This window comes from Globicephala melas, chromosome 1, assembly GCF_963455315.2.
Source record: "Globicephala melas chromosome 1, mGloMel1.2, whole genome shotgun sequence".
Lineage (NCBI taxonomy): Eukaryota > Metazoa > Chordata > Mammalia > Artiodactyla > Delphinidae > Globicephala > Globicephala melas.
Window position 1 is genome coordinate 178,933,693 of NC_083314.1, and position 19,994 is coordinate 178,953,686.

Below are 19,994 nucleotides of genomic sequence, written 5' to 3' on the forward strand. Positions count from 1 at the left end.
TGCCCACACAGCAAAAGCACACGCGGTCAGCCACGCCGAGTGGACCCTCCCTGTGCCCTGCACACGCTCCCACTGGACAAGAGATACATCATCTCCATGGTGGGGCCATCCCGGGCAGGATGGACCATCTGGTGCGCAAGGCTCCCAGCTGGAACCACTGACGAATGTCACGGCCGAGGCCCCTGGGGGTGGGCGGCAGAGACCCCAGACGCCCCAGATGGGCAATTGATTGATCATGGGAGGAGCGAGGGCGCTGTGGGATTCCCTCCCCCCCCCCCCGGTGGAACGGCTGGGGGCTGTCAGGTGTGAAGTTAGCATGGAGCTGGGAGGGGCCTCAGTGATCATGGAGCCAACGTCCTCTTTGGACAGATGGGGAAACAGAAGCCCCCGAGAGGCAGGCCCTAGGCACGGCCTCGCCCACCATGGAGCCAACTCTCAGAGCCACTGTTCAGTTGGCCCAAACTTGAGCCTTTTCTTTCTGCTCAGGGTGACAACAATGGTTTGGAAAGAAAACAGCCTTTCAGGGAGCTGGCAGTCTGGCTTATCCGATGCCAAATGGCTTGTTGGGTTGCTGTTTTGTAGAATATTCTGGTCACTGAATTAACGAGCATCGTGGAGGTGTGCAACTCAGATGTCCCTCCGGAAGGCACTTGCCATCCATCGGCCAGGAGAGCAGTTAGCTGCCAGCCTCCAGCTGTTAACACCTGCAGGAGCCTCCTGAGCCAATGTCACACTGTTCCGGAGCAGAACGGCCCAGGCAGTCACTGGCTCAGCGGGGGTGCCAGGGCCCGGCTACCTGCCCAGCAGGGACCTCTTCTAACAGGGAATCTTTGCTCTGGAGCTCCCCGCTGGGCTGGCAGGCGACTGCATCACAGTCTCCTGTCCATTCCTCCTTCGTTCCACTTTTATCGTTCACAGGCCTTACCCTACCCCCCACCCCCAGAAACCTCCTGCCCTTCTAACTCCCCCTTGCTATCGTCTTCTCAGAAGTTCCGACTGACCCAATCAAGGGCCAGCAGTTTAGACCATCAATCAAAACCCCAGGCCTTAGGGCTTCCCTGGTGGTGCAGTGGTTGAGAGTCCGCCTGCCGATGCAGGGGACAAGTGTTCGTGCCCCGGTCCGGGAAGATCTCACATGCCGCGGAGTGGCTGAGCCAGCGAGCCATGGCCGCTGAGCCTGCGCGTCCGGAGCCTGTGCTCCGCAACGGGAGAGGCCACAACAGTGAGAGGCCCGCGTACCACAAAACAAACAAACAAACAAAACTCCAGGCCTCTGTTTTCAGACTGTCTTAATGGGCTCAGCTGCTGGACAGGTCAGGATGTCATCAAAGTATCCCGAGAAGCCCAGCAGTGTCATGATGGGACAAGGACAGAATTAAGCCCAAAAAGACGTTAGGAGAGAGAAGTCGAGAGAAGGGTCATCATTGATTTAAGGCAGCGTGGGGCAGCGGTTCAGAACCAGGCAGACTCAGGTTTGAGCCACTTCCTAGCTGTGTGACCTCGGCTGAAACACTTAGCCTCTCTGAGCCTCAATTTCCTTGCCTGAAAATGGGGAATGATAGGGTCTCTTTCTCTGGGTTGCTGTGAGGATTAAATAGAACAAAGTATGACAGCAACTCTCAGTAAAGTGGGAGCTGTGGTTGTTATTATTTACCATCCCTAAAGAGTCCTGCTCATGTGTCTGGGAACACCCGCCCCCATCCCTACGCAGGTTCCCCCAGCGCCTGGCCTAGTGCCTTGAACACGATGCTGGTTCGGTACCTGGCAGGCAGTCCTGGTGATGGTCGCAGGGCTCCCCTTCAGCCGGTGATGTTTCATTCCCATCACTGGAGAGTTTGCCCCGGTGTTTCTCTGGGGAAAACAGGATCTGTGGTCAGAGGCTGAGGCCCAGCAGGGCAGAGAGATTAAGCACAGAACACCAGGGTGAGAGCGCTCACACCGCCACTCCCACAGTGTGGCTTGGATAAGACACAATACCTCTCTCTGCCTCAGTTTTCTCTTCTCTAAAGTGGGATCAACAGCAGAACAGACCTAACATTTTTTTTTTTTTTAAGGTTAAGTGAGTAGCTACGTGGAAAGCGTTTGCCGTGCGATGAGCACTTGAGAGCACCAAGTCCATTTCAGCTGTCCGCGCCATTATAGACTCCAGGCCCCCTATCCCACCTTGGACATATGTAGGTCAGGCTGGGGTCACCGAGGCCCCTACCCCAATGGATGGTGGGAGAGGGGAGGGAGCCCAGCAAGGGGGTGGCGGGGTGGGTAGACATACCTTTCTTCTTCGTAGACGGCCAGACCTCAGGCTTTAAGTCTTCATAATCGGTCCAGTCAAACAAGGCCATGTCCAGTGTGGGCATCACCTCCCCGTCGGGCCTGGGATGAGCCTGCAGAAGAGGGTAGAGCGGAGGGAGCTTGAAGAGCCCAACAGGTGAAAGAAGAAACGTGGGGCCCCAGGACCAGAGAGCAAAGGAGGGGCTCCTCAGAGGCCAGCTCACCCTGTGCTGGACAGCCTGCAATCCCAGCCCGGGGGCATCGAGAGGGCCGCCCAGAGCAGCCACCCCCAGTGTGGGACGGTGCCTACAGGCAGCTGATGTAGTCGGGCAAGTGGTCCACCAGGCCCTCTGGGGGAGGCGGGGGGAGGCAGCTGTGTCCGCTCAGGAGGAAGCCCAGCTGCGTGTTCCCCTGCCCCTTCTCTCCCCTGCAGACGGCATCAGCTCTCTGTGGCACTGTTGAGGCCACGGCCGTGGCTCAGTTCCACTCACAGCCCTGGCCACAGTAGGATGTGAACCCACCTTCAAGGGCTGGGTTCTCAACACATGGGCCTCAGGGGCCCTGCGACAGCACGGGTAACCATGAATTCGTCGGAAATGGCCCATAGTCTTATCAGAATCTCAGGGGGGTGTAAGACCCAGAAAGAGAATAAGAAAGATCTACTGCTAAAAAAAAGTTTTATTTCTTCTACACATATATTTATTTTTGATCATTTTTAATGATTTTATTTTGAAACAAATTCCAAAGCCCCAGAAGAGGTGCAGTGATGCACCTCACGTTAATTGCAACAAGTACCCTCCCTCTAGACTCACCAATGGTCGGTGTATTTGCCACGTTTGCTGGCCTGCTCCCTCTCTGTGTATCTTTTTGTTTCTGTTCTTGTTTTCTTTGTCTGTGCCACGCGGCATGTGGGACCTTAGTTCCCCGACCGGGGATCGAACCCACACCCCCTGCAGTGGAAGCGCGGAGTCTTAACCACTGGACCTCCAGGGAAGTCCCTTCCATATATCCTTTTTAAAGGTCTGAAGCAGATGGGTCAAAGTGTTAACTAAAGCTTGTTAATTCTGGATCATGGGGACATGGTTTTAAAGATTATCATTCTCTGTACTTTTCAGCATGTATGAAATTCTTCCCCAAAGGCCCTGCCCTTCCAGATGCAGAGACCAGTGTGCTGAGCCGACACTTGCTTCCTTGGCATTCCCTAGAGTGAGCCCCCAGGACCACTGCCTGGACAGTGGCAGCCCTCCCTGGCCAGTGGGCCCACTGGCCTGAGCTGGGCTGGACGGGCATCGGGAGACCTGGATTCCATCCAGCCCCGCCGGCCTGGACCAGCTCCTTCCTGCCACTGTGCCTCAGTCTCCCTAAATGTACTAAGAGGGCTTTGCATGACATCATCTCAAGGACCCTTCCATCTCCGAGGCCGCCCCGGGCCCCTTACCTGGGGCCACAGGGATGTGACGGGCAGGATCAGGGACTCTTCTGTGGCAGGTGCTGCCTTAAAGGTGGTGAGGTAGAGTATGGTGGGGGCCAGGCTGGTGGAGGATTCCTCCATCGCGGCATCTGGGGCCTGGTCTTCTGACAGCTCCACCTTCTTCATCAGGGAGCTGGGACCTCTGACCAAGGCTCGGCCTGAGACAAGGAGCAGGAAACACAGCAACTGTATCTGCTTGCCACCCACCACCCCGTATCGGCCCACAGCTGGACCCACATTTCCTGCTGCGAACAGGGGGGCGGCAGGAACCATATGACAAGCTATTGGCTCAGCCGACATCGCTGCTGCCCACCCTCCTGCGGGGGTGGAAGCAGGAATCTGGGGGCAGGACGAGGGGGGAAAGTCTTGGATGAATTTGCAGTGTTGCTGGGGAGATGGCCCAGGATTCTTGCTCTAAAGCAATATTCCAGCAAGTTGCAGCCAGCAGTGTAAGTGCAACGAATGGAACTTAGTAGGATTAACCATGGAAGCCTTCCTGGAGGAGAGTAAGTTTGAGTAGGAGATGAGGCCGAGAGGCATTGCAGGGAGGCAGAGGCCTTTGAGAAGGCTGGGAGGTGAGAGCTCCCTACGTGGTGATAATGACCGTTTTATTGAGTACATGCTGTGTGTGCTGGGACCATGTTGTACGCTGGGTCCTGCTTTACAAGCACTATTTCACCTAACCTTTGCAGGAGCTCTGGCAGGGAGGTACTCTTTCAGCCTCATCTACAGGGAAGGAAACTGAAGCACAGAGAAGTTAGGCAACTTGCCTGAGAGCACACAGCTAGTGAGTATCAAAGTCTGAATTCGAACCCAGGTCCATTTGTTGCAAAACCAATACTTTTAACCACTGAAGCTGCCTTCCAAGATATGTGGGCAGGATGGGGTCGGATGAGTGTGAGGGGGGAGAGTGTGCAGGGTTGGGGGGTGGTCGGGAACCAGGGGGCTTCGAGAAAAGCTAGAGGCCCCATGCTCATCCTTGCCTCTTTTTCTCAGGCAAGATCTGACTTTAAGGTTGGTTGGGTCAGTTGGGGCCTCCCCACCATCCAGAGATGAACCCCAGAGAGTAGGAAGGGGACTTGGGGACCACTGAATCTGCTCTATTCATTTTACAGAAGGAAACGGAGGCCCCATCAGGCTGAGACCTTACAGCTGGTCAGCAGGCCTGGGCCTGGACTCCAGACCTCCACTCACCCACTCTCGTGGGAGCGCCCGGCTGGTCCACGGGAGCTGGGGCTGGAGCTGGGCTGGGCTGAGTCCACGCCCCGTGTATGCCTGCTTGCTTGCTGTCAAGGCTGTCACTGCCCCCACCCCACCTGACACGTGATCCCCAGGGGCGGGAGGCTGAGAGTCTAAGCTGGGCAAACTCCCCTGTGTTCTGTCCACCTGGGGGGTCTCAGCGGGCCTGGAAGGGAAGCAAGTCCCAGCTGTTTGCAGGAGAGCCACCACCCCCCTCCTGCAAAGCCCCCCGCCCCCATCCATGCCTGTGGCACTCGGTCTGCCCCTAGAGGCAGTCATGTCACACGTAGAGACTTGGAAGCCGAGGTTGCCTGCCTGGGCTCTGGCCAGGGGAGACTGGGGAGGAACCTGCTGGGTGGGGCTGCTGGGACACGTTTGTCCTGGGGAGGCTGGGACCAGTGGGTGGTTCGGCTCACAGGGGATTTGGGAACGTGGAGGGAACTTAAAGGAAGGTCAGAAAGACGAGGAAGAAACCCCATCAAACAAACAGAGCAGAGGCAGGAGAAATAAGGACGTGACCGCTCTCCTTGGTCAGCCGTGTCCAGGTCGGAGGACGCGACTCAGCACTGAGAGAAAACTGAGAATTAACTAGTAACAACAACTGCCCATTGCCCCTGCCACGTGCCAGACACCATTCTGGGTGCTTCAGATAGCAAGCCGGCTCTGAATCTACCCTGAGGGCAGAAGGGGCCATGACACTCACTTTGCAGAAACTGAGGCACAGAAAGATGACTTGCCAGTAGGTAGTGGAGCCAGAATCAGACCTGGGGCAGATCTGGCTTCAGAGTCTAAGCTCTCGGCCTCTGCTCTGTGCCTCGGAGTTGATTAAGTGATGTGCTTGGAGGGCACCGAACTGTCCCATCTCTATTCAGGACTTACAGTAGGATGGATTTAGGTCAGATACGAGGTAGAACTTCCTGATTTAGGAGGACGATCTACTGATAAGACTGAGCTCCTATGGCCACATGTCCTTCTCTTCCTCCCATGCTCTACGCCCAGGCCTTTCCCAGCGTCCACTTCTTACCAGATCCCTCTGACTTCAGTGAGACCCCTCCCTTCCTCTGGGGGTCCACTACCTGTCCCCTTTGGGGACCCTGGATGTCCTCCCAGGGACCTCACACCATTGACACCGCCGCCCCCCACTTTCCCCCCTCCCCCGCCTCCCTGTCCTGTCCCTGAAGTCCCCTTGGCCCTTTGGATCTGATCCCTCTCCCCCACTCCCCCTCCCCCTTTCGTTGCAGGGCCCCACCCCCTCGAAGACCTGCAGCTACCTCTGTGCAGTTTCAACCTCTCCTTACGTCTCTTGTGCTCCCTGCCTCGTTTCTTCACCCTCTCTGACCCTGGAGACCGGCTCTGCTTCTCGGGGTAGGGCAGTGTCAGCCCCAGGAGCAGATCCTTGTCCTGCAGCAGGCCTGCAGGACTCTGCCCAGGCAGCAGCCCCCCTGCCCCTGGCAGCCTGGAGGCCTGCCTGGTGGTGGCAACCACAGCCCCATCCTGGGCCCGGCCAGGTGTGCCTGGGTCACGCTCCTTCTTGCCCAGGCCCTGCCGGCGGTGGTGGCTGGTCTGGGGCGTCCACAGTGCTGGGCCCGGGAGGTCGATGTGATTCTCCGGGAGGTTCCGAGCAGAGCTTCCGGGTCCCAGGGAGACTGCCAGGCTCAGCTCCAGTAGCAGGAGGAGGGCGAGGAACAGCATGGGGGCAACGTGGGTGGTGGGCCCAGCCATGGGCGTTTCCCTGCAAGAAAAGCAGGACTCTAAGGGGGCAGCCCTCCTCCTCCTGCACGGCCCGGTTCCCCAGTCCCCTCACCCCCACTATTATAGCCTAGTGTTCCTCAACAGGGATGGAGGGGGACTTGGCCCCCTCACCCCTCCAGGTGACATTTGGCAACATCTGGAGACATTTTTGGTGGTCAAAGCTAGGCAGCACCACTGATTTTACTGGGTGGAGGCCAGGGATGCGGCTAAACACCCTACAATGCTCAGGACTCCCCCGTGACAGGGAATCACTGGCCCAGAGAGACCCCAGCGCTGAAGCTGAGAAGCCCTGGTTCCAATAGTTGAAGAAGTGCCCAGGTTCCAGATCAGTCTAGATTCCTCTTTCTCTACAAACCTCTGCCTTTGGCTATGTTCCCCGGAATGAGCTGAGTCCCTCCAAGCTCAGAAATAGGCCGACAGTCCCAGAGACTTGCCTCAAAGCCTACATTCAAACAGATGGAATAATAGCACGTGAGCACGTGCTGTAAGCAAGAATCGTGTTCAGCGCTTGGTGTGAATTTCTATCCCTTGGTCCTTTCACCGAGTCTCTGAAGTAACGCCTATTCTTTTCTGAAGTGGAAATAAAGGCTCAGAGAGGCTGTCACACGGAGTACGTGGCATTTATGCAACTGCTAGGCCTGTGCTCTGAGCTCCCACGTGCTGTCCCAGGACAGCCCAGGCCTTGACTTTTCTTTTCCTCCAAGCTCCAGGCAGGTTCTGACAAGGCAGGCGCTGTCCCTGCTGGGGCTGGGGAGCTTTGGAGGCTGGACTCTGACCCTGCAGGGTGGGGTGAGCTACCTCTGACCTACACTGGGGACAGCCCGTCTTTCTGCACCAGAAGTGGTGTCTCCTCAGGGGACCTCACTGCTCCCCCCTCTGCGCCAGAGGAAGAGTTGGAACCCCCAGATGCTCCAGGAGCACTTGGAGCTAAGGCTCAGGAGCCTTGTGGCTGGGGGACAATGGGAGTGTCCCACCCCCTGGGGCCCCTCCCCCATAGCCCTCCCCCCTACACCAACCTCACTGCATCCGGCTGAGCCAGGCACCAGGTTAGCCAGGCTGATGGAATTTTCATGGCCTCCCTGGGCCCCCTGCATATTCCATTAGGTTCACAAAGGTGCTTACACAACCGTCTCCTTGTGATTTGTGGCCTTGTAATTGCCCAGGGCTGAGGAAAGGCTGGTGGCCTGGGGATGACTGCTGGCTCCCTCCCTCCAGCCCCCTCAGGTCCTGCAGCCCCCGCACTGGCCATCCCACCCCAGGTTCACCGTTAGCCAACGCTGAGTGAGGGGCCCTTGAAGTGGCTGGGGAGGACAGGCTGACCCACCCTGGGAAGAGCGAGGGGTCTGGGGGAGGGAAGCGGCTCCTCCCCAGCTCGCCTGGTCACCAGCCTCCTGTTATCCTGCTGTTCTATCATCCCCCAACTGGCGTTAGTGGTCCCCCGGGAGGTGCGGGCCTCTACTGCCCTGGGCTCTGCCCCACCAGCCTCAGCCCCAGCCTTTCCATAATGAGGGCCCGGGGGGCCGGTGCTCAGGCAAGGCCTGCACTCCTGCGGCAGCCAGGTGGGAGGAGGAGGGGCCCTTCGAGAGGCCTGTCAGTCAAGAATTGTTCTGCCCCCGGGGACCCCTCAAACCCTATTTCCAGGCCTCAGGCAGATGCCAGGCTGCATTTAACAGACTCCACCTCCTCTCCCTGTGGCTGAGAAAGGCTGAGTCTGTGTTGGATGCTACCCTGACCCAGCCCCGCCCTTCTGTCCTGCGGGGACATCACATCGATAACCTGGGAGAAACCCACAGAACACCATCAACACGGGACCTTTGGGACACTGGCCTGGTGAACAGAATCCTTCCACCTTGAGAGTAGAGAGGAGCAAGGTGGGACACCCAGAAAGTGCAGGCAGGGGCTTCCCTGGTGGCGCAGTGGTTGAGAGTCGGCCTGCCGGTGCAGGGGACACGGGTTCGTGCCCCAGTCTGGGAGGATCCCACATGCCGCAGAGCGGCTGGGCCCGTAAGCCGTGGCCGCTGAGCCTGCGCGTCTGGAGCCTGTGCTCCGCAACGGGAGAGGCCACAACAGTGAGAGGACCGCGCACCGCAAAAACAAACAAACAAACAAACAAAAAAACCAGATCTGTTGTGGCTACACAACACTAAGAATGTACTAATGCCACTGAATTATAAAATGGTTAATTTTATATTATGTGAGTTTCATCTTAATTTTAAAAAACATAGAGGGGGCTTCCCTGGTGGCGCAGTGGTTGAGAGTCCGCCTGCCGATGCAGGGGACGCGGGTTCGTGCCCCGGTCCGGGAAGATCCCACATGCCGCGGAGCGGCTGGGCCCGTGAGCCATGGCCACTGAGCCTGCGTGTCCGGAGCCTGTGCTCTGCAACAGGAGAGGCCACAGCAGTGAGAGACCCGCGTACCGCCAAAAAAAAAAAAAAAAAAAGTGCAGGCAAGGGACCAGATGAGGCTTGGCAGAGGGGTGAGGGGTGGGCAGCCCCACAGCGTGTATGGGCAGCGTGCTGTCCCTGTGGACACACATGAGGCCGATCAGTGACCCCGAGCCAGCCTCTGAGCTCGGTGACCAGCCTCGGCACTAGTCCCAGAGGACAGCTCCTCCCCTGCAGAGCCAGGAGCTGAAGCCCAGCCCCATCCCAACCCTACACCCCCATGCATCACGACCCCACCCATACTTGCCATCTCTCCCAATGAAGTCCTCTCACCAAGCCCTTGCCAGTGGCCATGGGTCTGTTCATCATACCCAGGAACCCCAACTTCAGTGCCATCTTTGTTCCCTCCCACCCTTTGCACCCCACAAATCATGTACGCAGCCAGCCTGGGGCAGGGAGCGGGGATTTCAGCGTGCGGGCTGAAGCACCTGACAGGCCATCCCTCTCCTGGATGGATATCAGCCCGTCCAGCCCCCGGACCCAGCCCACACTGCTGCCAAAGTGCTCTGATCCTGACCCTCTCCTGCCCCAAACTGTCCATGGCTCCCTATCCCTTTCCCATTTAACCACAGACTCCCACTTGGGTACTCAAGATCTCGTATAATGTGGGCCCAACCTAACTTTGCAGCCCTGACTTCTATTTCCTCCCCGTCACAGCCAATAGAGACTATGCCCTGGGCCTCGAGCACCTCCCATCTTTCCTGTCTCTCTCTTCTCGCTGAGGCTGTTCCCTCTGCCCAGAACAGCCTCTCCTCTTCACCCTCATCTCTGTCTCTGTGGAACTCCTGCCCATCCTCTGGGACTCGTCCCAAATGTCGCTTCTGGCAGAAAACTCCCCCCTCAGGGCTCCCACACAGCTCTGCCTAGCTCATTTCCTGCTGGGGCAATCAGCCTTTTTTAAAGTCCCCGACTAGGAACCTCCCTGCTGGTCCAGAGGTTAAGGCTCCACGCTCCCAATGCAGCGGGCCCGGGTTCGATCCCTGGTCGGGGAACTAGATCTCACGTGCCACAGACAAAAGATCCCGCTCGCCGCAACTAAAGATCCCGCTCGCCGCAACTAAAGATCCCGCACGCCGCAACTAAGACCCGGCGCAGCCAGATAAGTAAATAAATATTAGAATAAATAAATGAAGTCCCTGAGAAGATCTGGGGAAGATCCCTTTCCCCTCTGTCCCTGTCAGATTTACAAGACCCTGCAAATAACAGGCACTGACAACTACGTATCGGGATGGAATCAAACTGACACCCGAGCAGAAGATCGTAAAGAGTTCCCAGGGAGGGTGTGCGTGTGCGTGTTTGTGTGTGCGACAGAGAGAGAGAGAAGGAGGCAGCTAAGTGAGGGCTGGGGATGCCAGCACCTCTTTGCCCTGAAGACCGCATGGAACCCTGTCCCCAAGCCCACAGCATTTGTACTTGAATCTTGGCACATTCCAGCAGCCAAGATGCCAGCCTGGCAAAGAGCCACTCGGGGAACACGGGCTGCTAGAGAAGCCGCACTGAGGATGCACAGCGATGCGGGCTCCAATCCACTCTGCCCGTCTGGAAGCCAGCTGGAGGCGGCCTCCCAGAGCACCAAGCAGCCGGGAGACAAGGGGCAGCAGGTGCCCCGCGTGCCCCACCCCCATCAGCCTGGGATGGTTCTGCCCAAGGTTTGCGCATAAAGCCTGCTCTTCTGGGCCTGGGTCGCTTTCCCCCAGGATTGGGGACACACAACAGCTTTCAGTCACCCGGGACAAGAGAACCATCCACAGCCCCAAGACAGCTGTCTCACAACAGAGATCTACTAGTGACTCCTTAAAAACTAAACTGAACAAGAGCACTCGTCATCATAGGAGCTGCCACTCCCTGAGCGGTTGCAAAGCCCAGGCTCTTACAAGCCTACTTCATCTGTTTCTTATTGCATCCTCTCAATTGCCCTGCACAGGGCAGGTTGTTCTCCATTCTTTTTAAAATGAGGAAACCCAGGGTCTGGGAGGGTAACCCACAAACACAAGGTGACAGCACTGGTGAGTGACAAAGCCCCCACCTCAAGGCCTGGGTTCTCTCTGCACCCCAACGCCCGTCCACTGAGCTTCGTCGGGGGTCGCCTACCTCCCCCACGTAACTTCCTGCCATTGCTGTGAGTGCAGTCAGGGCCCCGGAGCGGGGACCAGGCAGCTGGGAAGAGGAAACTGACAAAGGAGGGGAAAGGGGCTTGTCTCGCGCCCTTATCCTGTCCCCATACTGTGCAGAGTTGAACTGCCGGCGTGGTCTCCATCCAGAAGCCTGCGGGGAGGCAGTGTTAATGCAAATGAGGGCAGCTGATGGAGCCCGGAGCTCGCTTTGATTCCTGAGCCCCCTCCCCCCTCCCCACAACAGCCTTGCATTTGGGGGCCGGGCGACTAGGGGAGCTCCTGCCCACCTGCCTGGCAGACAACAGTGAGGCCTGAATTCCTCCTTTACTGATCAGCTCACCCGATGCCTGATGGGCTGGACGGGAGAAGGGGGCGGGTAGGGGGGTGGGAGGTGGGAGCAGTGCTGGCTGAAGGGGGTCCGATGGGAATCCTGGGCCAGGAATATCAGTGATGCTCTGATGGAGCCTAGGGATTACGACGCTCAGTCCAGGCTGTAAGCCAGACAACCACCCCACCCCTCCGGGAGAACTTGGCCGTCAACCCCCCTCCCTGACCCTGCGTCTCCTTCTCGCGTGTGAAAGTGACGCATTTGAGCCACCATATTTGGTGGAGATGTTTCAGGGGTTCTCTAAGCATTTGATTCTAACCTCACTTTTAAAAAATATTTGTTAAGCTATTTTGAAAACTGTAGGTAAAAACAACAGACACTCTCAAATGCGACCTCTACACACTTTTAACTCGGGCACATCCCCACAATAACCTGGCCTCCTCCCGGGTCACTGCAGAGTGTTCCAGGGATGCGAGGTGAGCAGTTTAAAAGAACTGTTGCCATTTGCAGCTACTTATTGACATGTTCCAGGATTTTCTGGACACCAACGACCAAAGCCTGTTAGAGGCTCGGTCTCATATCGACAAATGCAACTGACATCCATAGCCTGCTTTTATACCATTGAAGACAGCTTCTTTTTTCTCTTTGACTTACTGTAAAATGGGCAATACTGTACATTGGGGGCATAACAGTGGTCACACGGCATCTCCATGGAGGAGAAGCTGAAGAGTCTGACGGCATGTAGGGCTTGAAACTGTATCTGCACGAAACGGAAAACGTTTTGGTTTGGGGAAGAGATTATTGGTGGATTATTGGTGAGGTGCTACACCGCTCATAAAATGCTGCCTTTATTGATTTTATATGTTGGGATTATGGATAAGATTTCATGGGAAATGATTCGTACTGCGCAAAAAATAATGGGGGGGGCACTAGGGGAAGACCACTGGATCACTGGGTTAGATTAGATGGTCTCGAGGGCTCGGTCTGCCAAGGCAGACTAGGAATTTATGATCTATAGTGACAAAACTCCTCCATCTGTCTGTCTATCCAACTGACAGCCCCCTGTGGGGAGGGACGACACATCATATCCTCCAGGTTCTGGAGTGAGCCCCCAGGGACCAGGGACAGGTATTGGGAAGTAGCATGAACTCAGAGGACATATTTGTGAATGTTCAAAGACAAAGCGTGGGAATGCCCTGGCGGTCCAGTGGTTAGGACTCTGCGCCTTCACTGCCGAGGGCACAGGTTCAATCCCTTGTCGGGGAAGTAAGATCCCGCAAGCAGCTCGGCCAAAAAAAAAAAAAAGACAAAACACAGCCATGCGTGATGATAACAAGCCCATTCCTGGGCCGTCCCTCCCTCTCACTCGCTTTTGGAGGAGCTCTGCCTTGCTTTGGTCACCTCTCTAACCGTGACTGACCCCCAGCACCCAGATGAAACCCTAACCCACCGAGCCGCTGGGACGGGCATCCTGAAGCCAGTACAGGGGTCTCTGGGATGACTGGGACACTTCTGTCTTTCAAAGCCTCTTCAGAAAGGGGTGCACAGTGCTGGGGGTCAGGGATCTGAACAGGAAGGGGCCCTGATTCCTGCCACACCCCTGGCCACAGCTCAGGTCTTGAAAGGACCCTCCACATGGAAACATCCTAACCCTCTTTAGCTCATAAGAAACTGGAAGGTAGCTGCCTTCTGCTAAACCTGGACCAGAAGGGACTTCCACCCCTGAGAGGCCAAGAAACATCTCCAAGGGGATCTTGCTCCCTTAAGAGAACCCAGCCTTCCTCTGGGGCAATCTGGGAGCCAGTATTCTTAGCCACAGGTGATGAGCTCTCCCGGCTCATGGGGGAAGTGGGTCTGGAGTTTTGTGGCTGCTGGGCATCTCTGGGGACCCTGACACTAAGGGCTGAATTCTGTCCTTCACAGTAGCTGCCTCAGGCCAGACTGGGCTCTGTGTAGGTGCCCCCTTATCACAGAACTCTTGCCACATTCCCTGCCATGTTTCCAGTAACACAAACATCCTTCGGTGCTGCTGTCTGCCCAGGCCCCAGCTTATCGTCCAAACATCCTCCACTTCGTGGTCAGAAGAACAAATCGGACACTAGCTTTCCTGCTTAAAACTCTTCAATGGACATTTCTGCAACTCATACAGCAGACAAGAGATTAACTCCTTAATATATAAAGAACTCTCACTCCACTCTCATCCCTGGGAGCCCTGGGGGCAGTGTTTGTATGCCCAGAACCCCAGGTCAGTAGTGCTTAGGACAGATTTTGTGAGATGCAGGAATTCTCTCTGATTTTGTTTCCATACGGCCGTGAAGACTTCAGGAATGCTCTAACTTGTAATGATCTGCCTGACTCTTCCCTCTGGCACCCCCTCATGACTTGACTGGACACTTCCTGGAATGCCTGGAATCAGACAATGGAGGTGGCCATCCCCAGGTACCCTCTTCTGCTCTTAGAACAGTGGACAGTGGGGCCACCTGGTAGTCAGCTCCACAAACCTGGAACTCCAGTTGGGGTCTTAGAGCATCTAAGACAGCAGGTTCCTGTCTTCTTTAGGGGGAGTGGATTCCCCCAGGGCTGGAAAATGAGTAGTTGTAATTGTTCAATCAAAATAGTTATGTCCCATAATTCAAAAAGAGTCATGTACCACAATGTTCATTGCAGCTCTATTTACAATAGCCAGGGCATGGAAGCAACCTAAGTGTCCATCGATAGATGGATGGATAAAGAAGATGTGGCACATATATACAATGGAATATTACTCAGCCATAAAAAGAAACGAAATTGAGTTATTTGTAGTGAGGTGGATGGACCTAGAGACTGTCATACAGAATGAAGTAAGTCAGAAAGAGAAAAACAAATACCGTATGCTAACGCATATATATGGAATCTAAAAAAAGAAAAAAAGGTTCTGAAGAACCTAGGGGCAGGACAGGAATAAAGACGCAGACGTAAAGAATGGTCTTGAGGACACAGGGAGAGGGAAGGGTAAGCTGGGACGAAGTGAGAGAGTGGCATGGACATACATACACTACCAAATGTAAAACAGATACCTAGTGGGAAGCAGCCGCATAGCACAGGGAGATTAGCTCGGTGCTTTGTGACCACCTAGAGGGGTGGGATAGGGAGGGAGGGAGGGAGACGCAAGAGGGAGGAGATATGGGGATGTATGTACATGTATAGCTGATTCACTTTGTTATACAGCAGAAACTAACACACCATTGTAAAGCAATTATATTCCAATAAAGATGTTAAAAAAAACAAAAAACAAAAATGGTTATGTCCTCAATGACAGTGGGGGAGAGGAGGGGGATCCTAAATTCTTGGGCTGGGCTCTTCCCAAGTCAATTTGGGACTAGATTCTGTCTCCCGAGCCCCTCCCACGATCCTCCCACCATCATACCTCATCATGAGTCATAATTTCCCTGTCTGTGAAATGGGATTATTAGCCTGTCATGAGATTTGACTATTTAGGAAATGAGGACTTCTGTGTGATTGGGGAAGGGGAGGTTTCCAGGTATGGAAGGAGCTCAGGCAGTGTAGGTGGGATGGAAGGCAGCAAAGATGAGCTTCCTGGAAGGGGGGAGGGGAGATAAGAGTTGAAACATCTGCCCTGTGGGGTACTCATCGGTGGATTGGCCTTGACAGTCCTGAGCTAGTCCCTACCCATCTCCCCTGCCGCCCTGAGGCTCTGTGCCCCCAAAGTGCCACCTGTCCAATAGGAAGGGGCCTCTCAGCCCCCCCTAGGCCTCAGAACAGCCAGAGCCCCACCTACCCCTCCACATGCCTTTGTGCCAACCTGGCCTCACACAGAGAACTCTGCCTCTTGACCCGTGGAGCCCCAGGGTGGAGACTGCCAGGGACAGTGAACCAGGTAGTCACCACTTGCTGAGCTCCTCTGGGTGCAGGACCTGGATGCCATGCAAGGGAAACTGCTCTAGTCTGAAGACCTTGTCCCTGCTTCTGGAAATTGCCAGTCTGATTGGGGACAATAGCCCTGGCCCTGGGGAGCTCCCACTGTAACAGGGAAGATCTAGGTCTTGCCTTGGAGGACTCTTAGACTGATGAGACGCGGCTCCTGTCCTCAGGGAGCTCTCAGTCTGAGCAAGAAAAGCAGCCCCTGCCCCAGGAAGCCTCCAGTGTAACAGGGGAGACCCTGTTGCCGCCCTTAGGGATTTCCCAGTCTGAAAGGGGAGACACAGCTCTGGCCTTGGACGTTCCCAGAACATGGGGAAAACATACACTTCGCTGGAGGGAGCTTCTATTCTGTGGGCAAAGACACAGTCCTTGCCCTCCAGGTGTCCCCACTCTGATCTGGCAGGGAGGCCACAGACCTAATGAAAGATTGAGGCACAGATGTAATTATTATTGATTCAAACACAAAAATGTCAGCCCAAATCCATTAAGCTGAGCCACGGGAGAGCACCCCCTGACCAGAGCACAAAGAGCTGTGTGACCTTGGGCAAGTCACTTGACCTCTCTGAGCCTCGGTTTCCTCTCCTGTAAAATGCTGGAGGTTGCGAGAATGAGGGGAGGCAAAGGTATACAGAGTGAGTGGTACCCAGTAAGAGTGCAATAAACAGTAGCTGTTGTTATTATGAGGAGGGGAAAGAGCGGGAGTGGGGCTTGGGGGTGGGTTCCTGGAAGTGTTTGTGCATCTGTGCCTGCGTGTGCATGGGGGCAGGCACAGGTGGCCACGTCCTCAGTGCTCGGTGGGGTGATGGATGGCTTCGGTGGGGCAGGTCAACACAGGCCCAGGCCAGCCTGGAGGGGACCATTGTCTTAGCAAATGAGGTTTGCCTTTCCGCAGGGGCAACGCCATCTGCTTTTATTATTTCCAACAGCAGCCTCGGGAATTCCCACCCCCCTGAGGCCTCACACCTCAAAAAAACTGAGGTAGGGCTGTTGTTTTGGGGGGAGGGAGTGGAGTCCTACCTCCTGCTACATTACAGGTACTCGCCACCCCTCCTCCTCTCCTAAGCCATCCTCCTGGCCCCCTATTCTCCAAATGTCATTATCTTGGTTCCCAGACAATTTGGTCGCACCCATCACTTAATCGAGTGACAGAATGCCCACTGTCAGTGCTGGCAGAGGTCAGGGTGGAGTAGAAAGACACCTGGAGTCAGACAAGCCTGGGTGTGAATCCTGGCTCCAGCATTCAATAGCGGTGTGACCCTGGGCAAGTCAATTCACCTCTCCAGGCTTCAATCCCACATCTGAAAAATGAATGTTTGCTTGGGTGTCATTTATAGGGTATCAACTACTCTAGGCTTAGAACTTTATATATTATCTAGTTTATAATTCAGCCCATTGAAGTGGACAATACTTTCCAGGTAATAACAATGGTAACAATGGTTCAACATGGGGACAAAGATTTGAAGGATTTGCTCAAGGTTACACAGTAGAGTGAGTGGTAGAGCTGGGATTTGAACCTGTGGCCACCTGACTCCAAAGGCAGACTCTTTGACCACACCTCATGCTAACTCGGTAACTAATACGAGTACTGACGCTGTGACTTTCAGGGATGACACGTGGTAGGGGCCTTAACCCAGAGCCTGGCACCGAGGGGGCCCCTAAAAACTTGAGGTCTGCAATTACTTTATCCCAACTGCTCTGGATTGTAGCACCGGTACCCCTACACTCACTCAGGGGTGTGTCCCAGACGGTCAATGCCAGGCCATGGTGTTGCGGGGTGCGAGGCCGCCAAAGCTGGGAACTGGTATGAGGGGGGCAGGGCCTCTAGTGGCAGGGTCCTTCCTGGGGAGGCCTGTGTTCCATTGGCTACGGTGGCCCACGTGAGAGGAAGGGCTGGGGTAGGACAAGCAGAGGGCCTGGAACAGCAAGAGAGGCGGATGGCACCTGAATGGGCCAGTGGAGAGATGTTAGTATGACACCTTCCCACCCCAGGAACATGCCCAGCTCGTGCTCTTCCCAGGCTGTGGAGTCAGGGAGGCCAGGATGCAAACCCCAGCTCTGCCACATTTCTGGCCGAGGCAGGTGAAGGTCCAGGTCACGTAGCTGCTAAGCTGGTCTGCTGAACTTGGGCAGTCAGTTCCCTGTCTAGCCGATTTCCTCTGTTCGCATCAGGCACAGAAATCCTCCTCATCTTCTGGAGGCGTGCAGAGCCCCCAGTACCACAGGGACTTTCCAGGAGGCTTGCTCCCCGCTCCACAACCTCACCAGTCTGCCCTAGGGCCAACTCTGCCCCTGGCCTGGCCAGCAGGACCCAGTGGAACCCACAGATAACCTGTGGCTTGCAATTGTCAGTTCATTCCTATCTCCTTGGCCAAGGATTCCATATATTAGAACAAATATGGACAGAGCACGTGCTGTGCTGCTGTGTGCCTGCTGTGTCTCAGGCACTGGGACCCCAAGTGGAACAGGACCCAGCCCCGCCCAGGGAAGTGCAGACCACGGGAGAGACAGGGAGGCAAGGGGGGCAGGAGGGCTCCCCACAGGAGGGGACATCTGACCTTGGCCTGCAAGGGGAGACATTTTAGTTAGAGGGGAGAGCCTAGCAAAAGCTCGGAGGCAGTCAGGGCGTGGAGATGATCGGCCCTCCGTCATGGCTGAAACCCAAGATGCCGACAGGGGGTGTGATGGGAGGCAGGCAGCATAGTTCATTTAGTGGAAACAGGGAGATATGGAGGGATTTAGGGATGCGAAGCAGGGTGAATTGAACGGTGGGAAGGGAGGCAGAGAAAGTGGCAGAAAGGATTGTGAGCAGGAGTCTGGATGGGGTGTGTGTGTGTGTCTGTGTGTGTGTGTGTGTGTGTCTGTGGGTGTTTCCAGTCCCATTCTTGCCTCTCTAAAGAGAAAGGCACTAGTTGCTAGCTCTGGCTGTGGCTGAAAAAAAGCTCAGCTAGGGGAACCCAGAACTTTCCAGCCGGGAGAAGATGTCCCTCTTCCGAAGTTGCCCTCATTATGGCCCTAAGCCCACATCACTGCCCGACTCCTGGGGTGGTGTGTCACCTGTCGCGATGACATAGACGATGGTCAGAGGGTTTGGGTGATTACACAACAGGTGCAGGGTCCAAAAGACAATCCCCCCCAGAGGAAAGGAAATGGCTCGTGAGCGAGAGCCATTAAAAAAGAAATGGGTGCAAGACAGAGATTCAGAATTGGGAATGAGCCACATGGATGCCTCATGATCAATGACCAGCTGTTGGCAACATCGACACAGCCACATTGAGCTCATTTTGAAAGCAGACACTCTTTTCTTTCTGATTTTTAAGCTCCGATTTTAGGACAAGCAGAGAGGAGGAGGGAGAGAAAGAGAGAAGAGTGCCAGTAACAGTGTGTAGGGGGAGGTGACCATGATACGGGAGGGGCCACAGTCAGGTTTCTCTGCAGTGTCTCTAAGCCTGAATTTTTGATCCATTGCCCCCTTTCTGTGGACCCCCTATCCCCACCCCACCCAGGGACTGGGACTGTAGAATCCCCCGTGGCCACCGAGTGTGTGCCTCGCTGGCACCCGACATGTTTTTTTCACTGCTTTCACATATATCCCTATAGGTAGGTGCTATTATCCCCGTTTTATGAAGGGGGCACTGAGGCTCAGAGAAGTGCGTCCCTTTGTCCAAGGTCACTCCCTCAGCCTCCGTCTGCCTGACCCCAGAGGGGTGGTACTGAACCAGTACTGGGACACTTCTTGCATGCCACCAGGCTGGGAGGTGGGCAGCATGGAAGACGGCTCCATGCAAGAGAGACCAGACAGAGGCGAGGGCAGAGGGAGCACGCAGTGCAGTAAGGCAAGACTTGGCGGGAAACCCAAGAAGTCTCACCACTCAAACCTCGGGTCCCGCAGCAGCCTGAGACCCCGGCGTGCGGTTGGAGAAAAGCCAGCAGTGGAGAGGAAGGGAGCCTGAGCCGGGGCCAGAAGAGCGAGGCCAGTGCTGTCGGGGCTGCTAGCGCGAGGAACTGGGCAGTGCTGGCGGGGGGCGCAGCCGGAACCTCCCTCTACCTGCAACACACCCCAGCCCCGTAGGCAGCCTCGAAAGAAGCAGAGGGCACTCCTGCCAGCTCTGTCCGGAGCTTAGGGAATCTTCCAATCTTCTTCAAACGATGTCAGATTGGGGTCCCCAGCCTGAGAGACCACCGGGAGACTCAGAGACAGAGAGACAAAGAGAGACCGGGTCCCAGAGGGAGAAGGCTAGTGCCGAGGAGGAGAGTGGGCGAGAGCCGCGTCCGGAAGAGGGCGGCAAGGGCGCACGCTAGGCAGTGTCAGAACGTGGAAAAGTGAGTGTCCGGCGGAAGGCGGGCTGACGAGGGGCCCAGGAGCAGAGCCAGGAGCCGAGGGGAGACGCGGCGAGGAGCGGAGGCGGTGGACCCACTGACCGACGGGTCCGAGGGCCGGGAGGGCAGGGAGGAAAGCA

General features: G+C 55.8%; 1 protein-coding gene across 2 annotated transcripts in view; it reads right to left on the minus strand.

The window, feature by feature from the left end:
- Nucleotides 1-19,994, minus strand: part of DRAXIN (dorsal inhibitory axon guidance protein) — a 29,950-nt gene that overhangs the window by 9,701 nt on the left and 255 nt on the right. The window contains exons 2-5 of one of the 2 annotated variants that reach the window (XM_060311105.1): nucleotides 6,277-6,710; nucleotides 3,707-3,897; nucleotides 2,270-2,381; nucleotides 1,762-1,851 (exon numbers count right to left, since the gene is read on the minus strand). In XM_060311105.1, coding sequence (XP_060167088.1) covers nucleotides 1,762-1,851; nucleotides 2,270-2,381; nucleotides 3,707-3,897; nucleotides 6,277-6,700 — 817 coding nt within the window. In that variant the 5' untranslated portion in view covers nucleotides 6,701-6,710. Of the gene's footprint in view, nucleotides 1-1,761; nucleotides 1,852-2,269; nucleotides 2,382-3,706; nucleotides 3,898-6,249; nucleotides 6,711-19,994 lie in introns of both variants that reach the window. The other variant, XM_030865742.2, reaches the window with a different exon arrangement.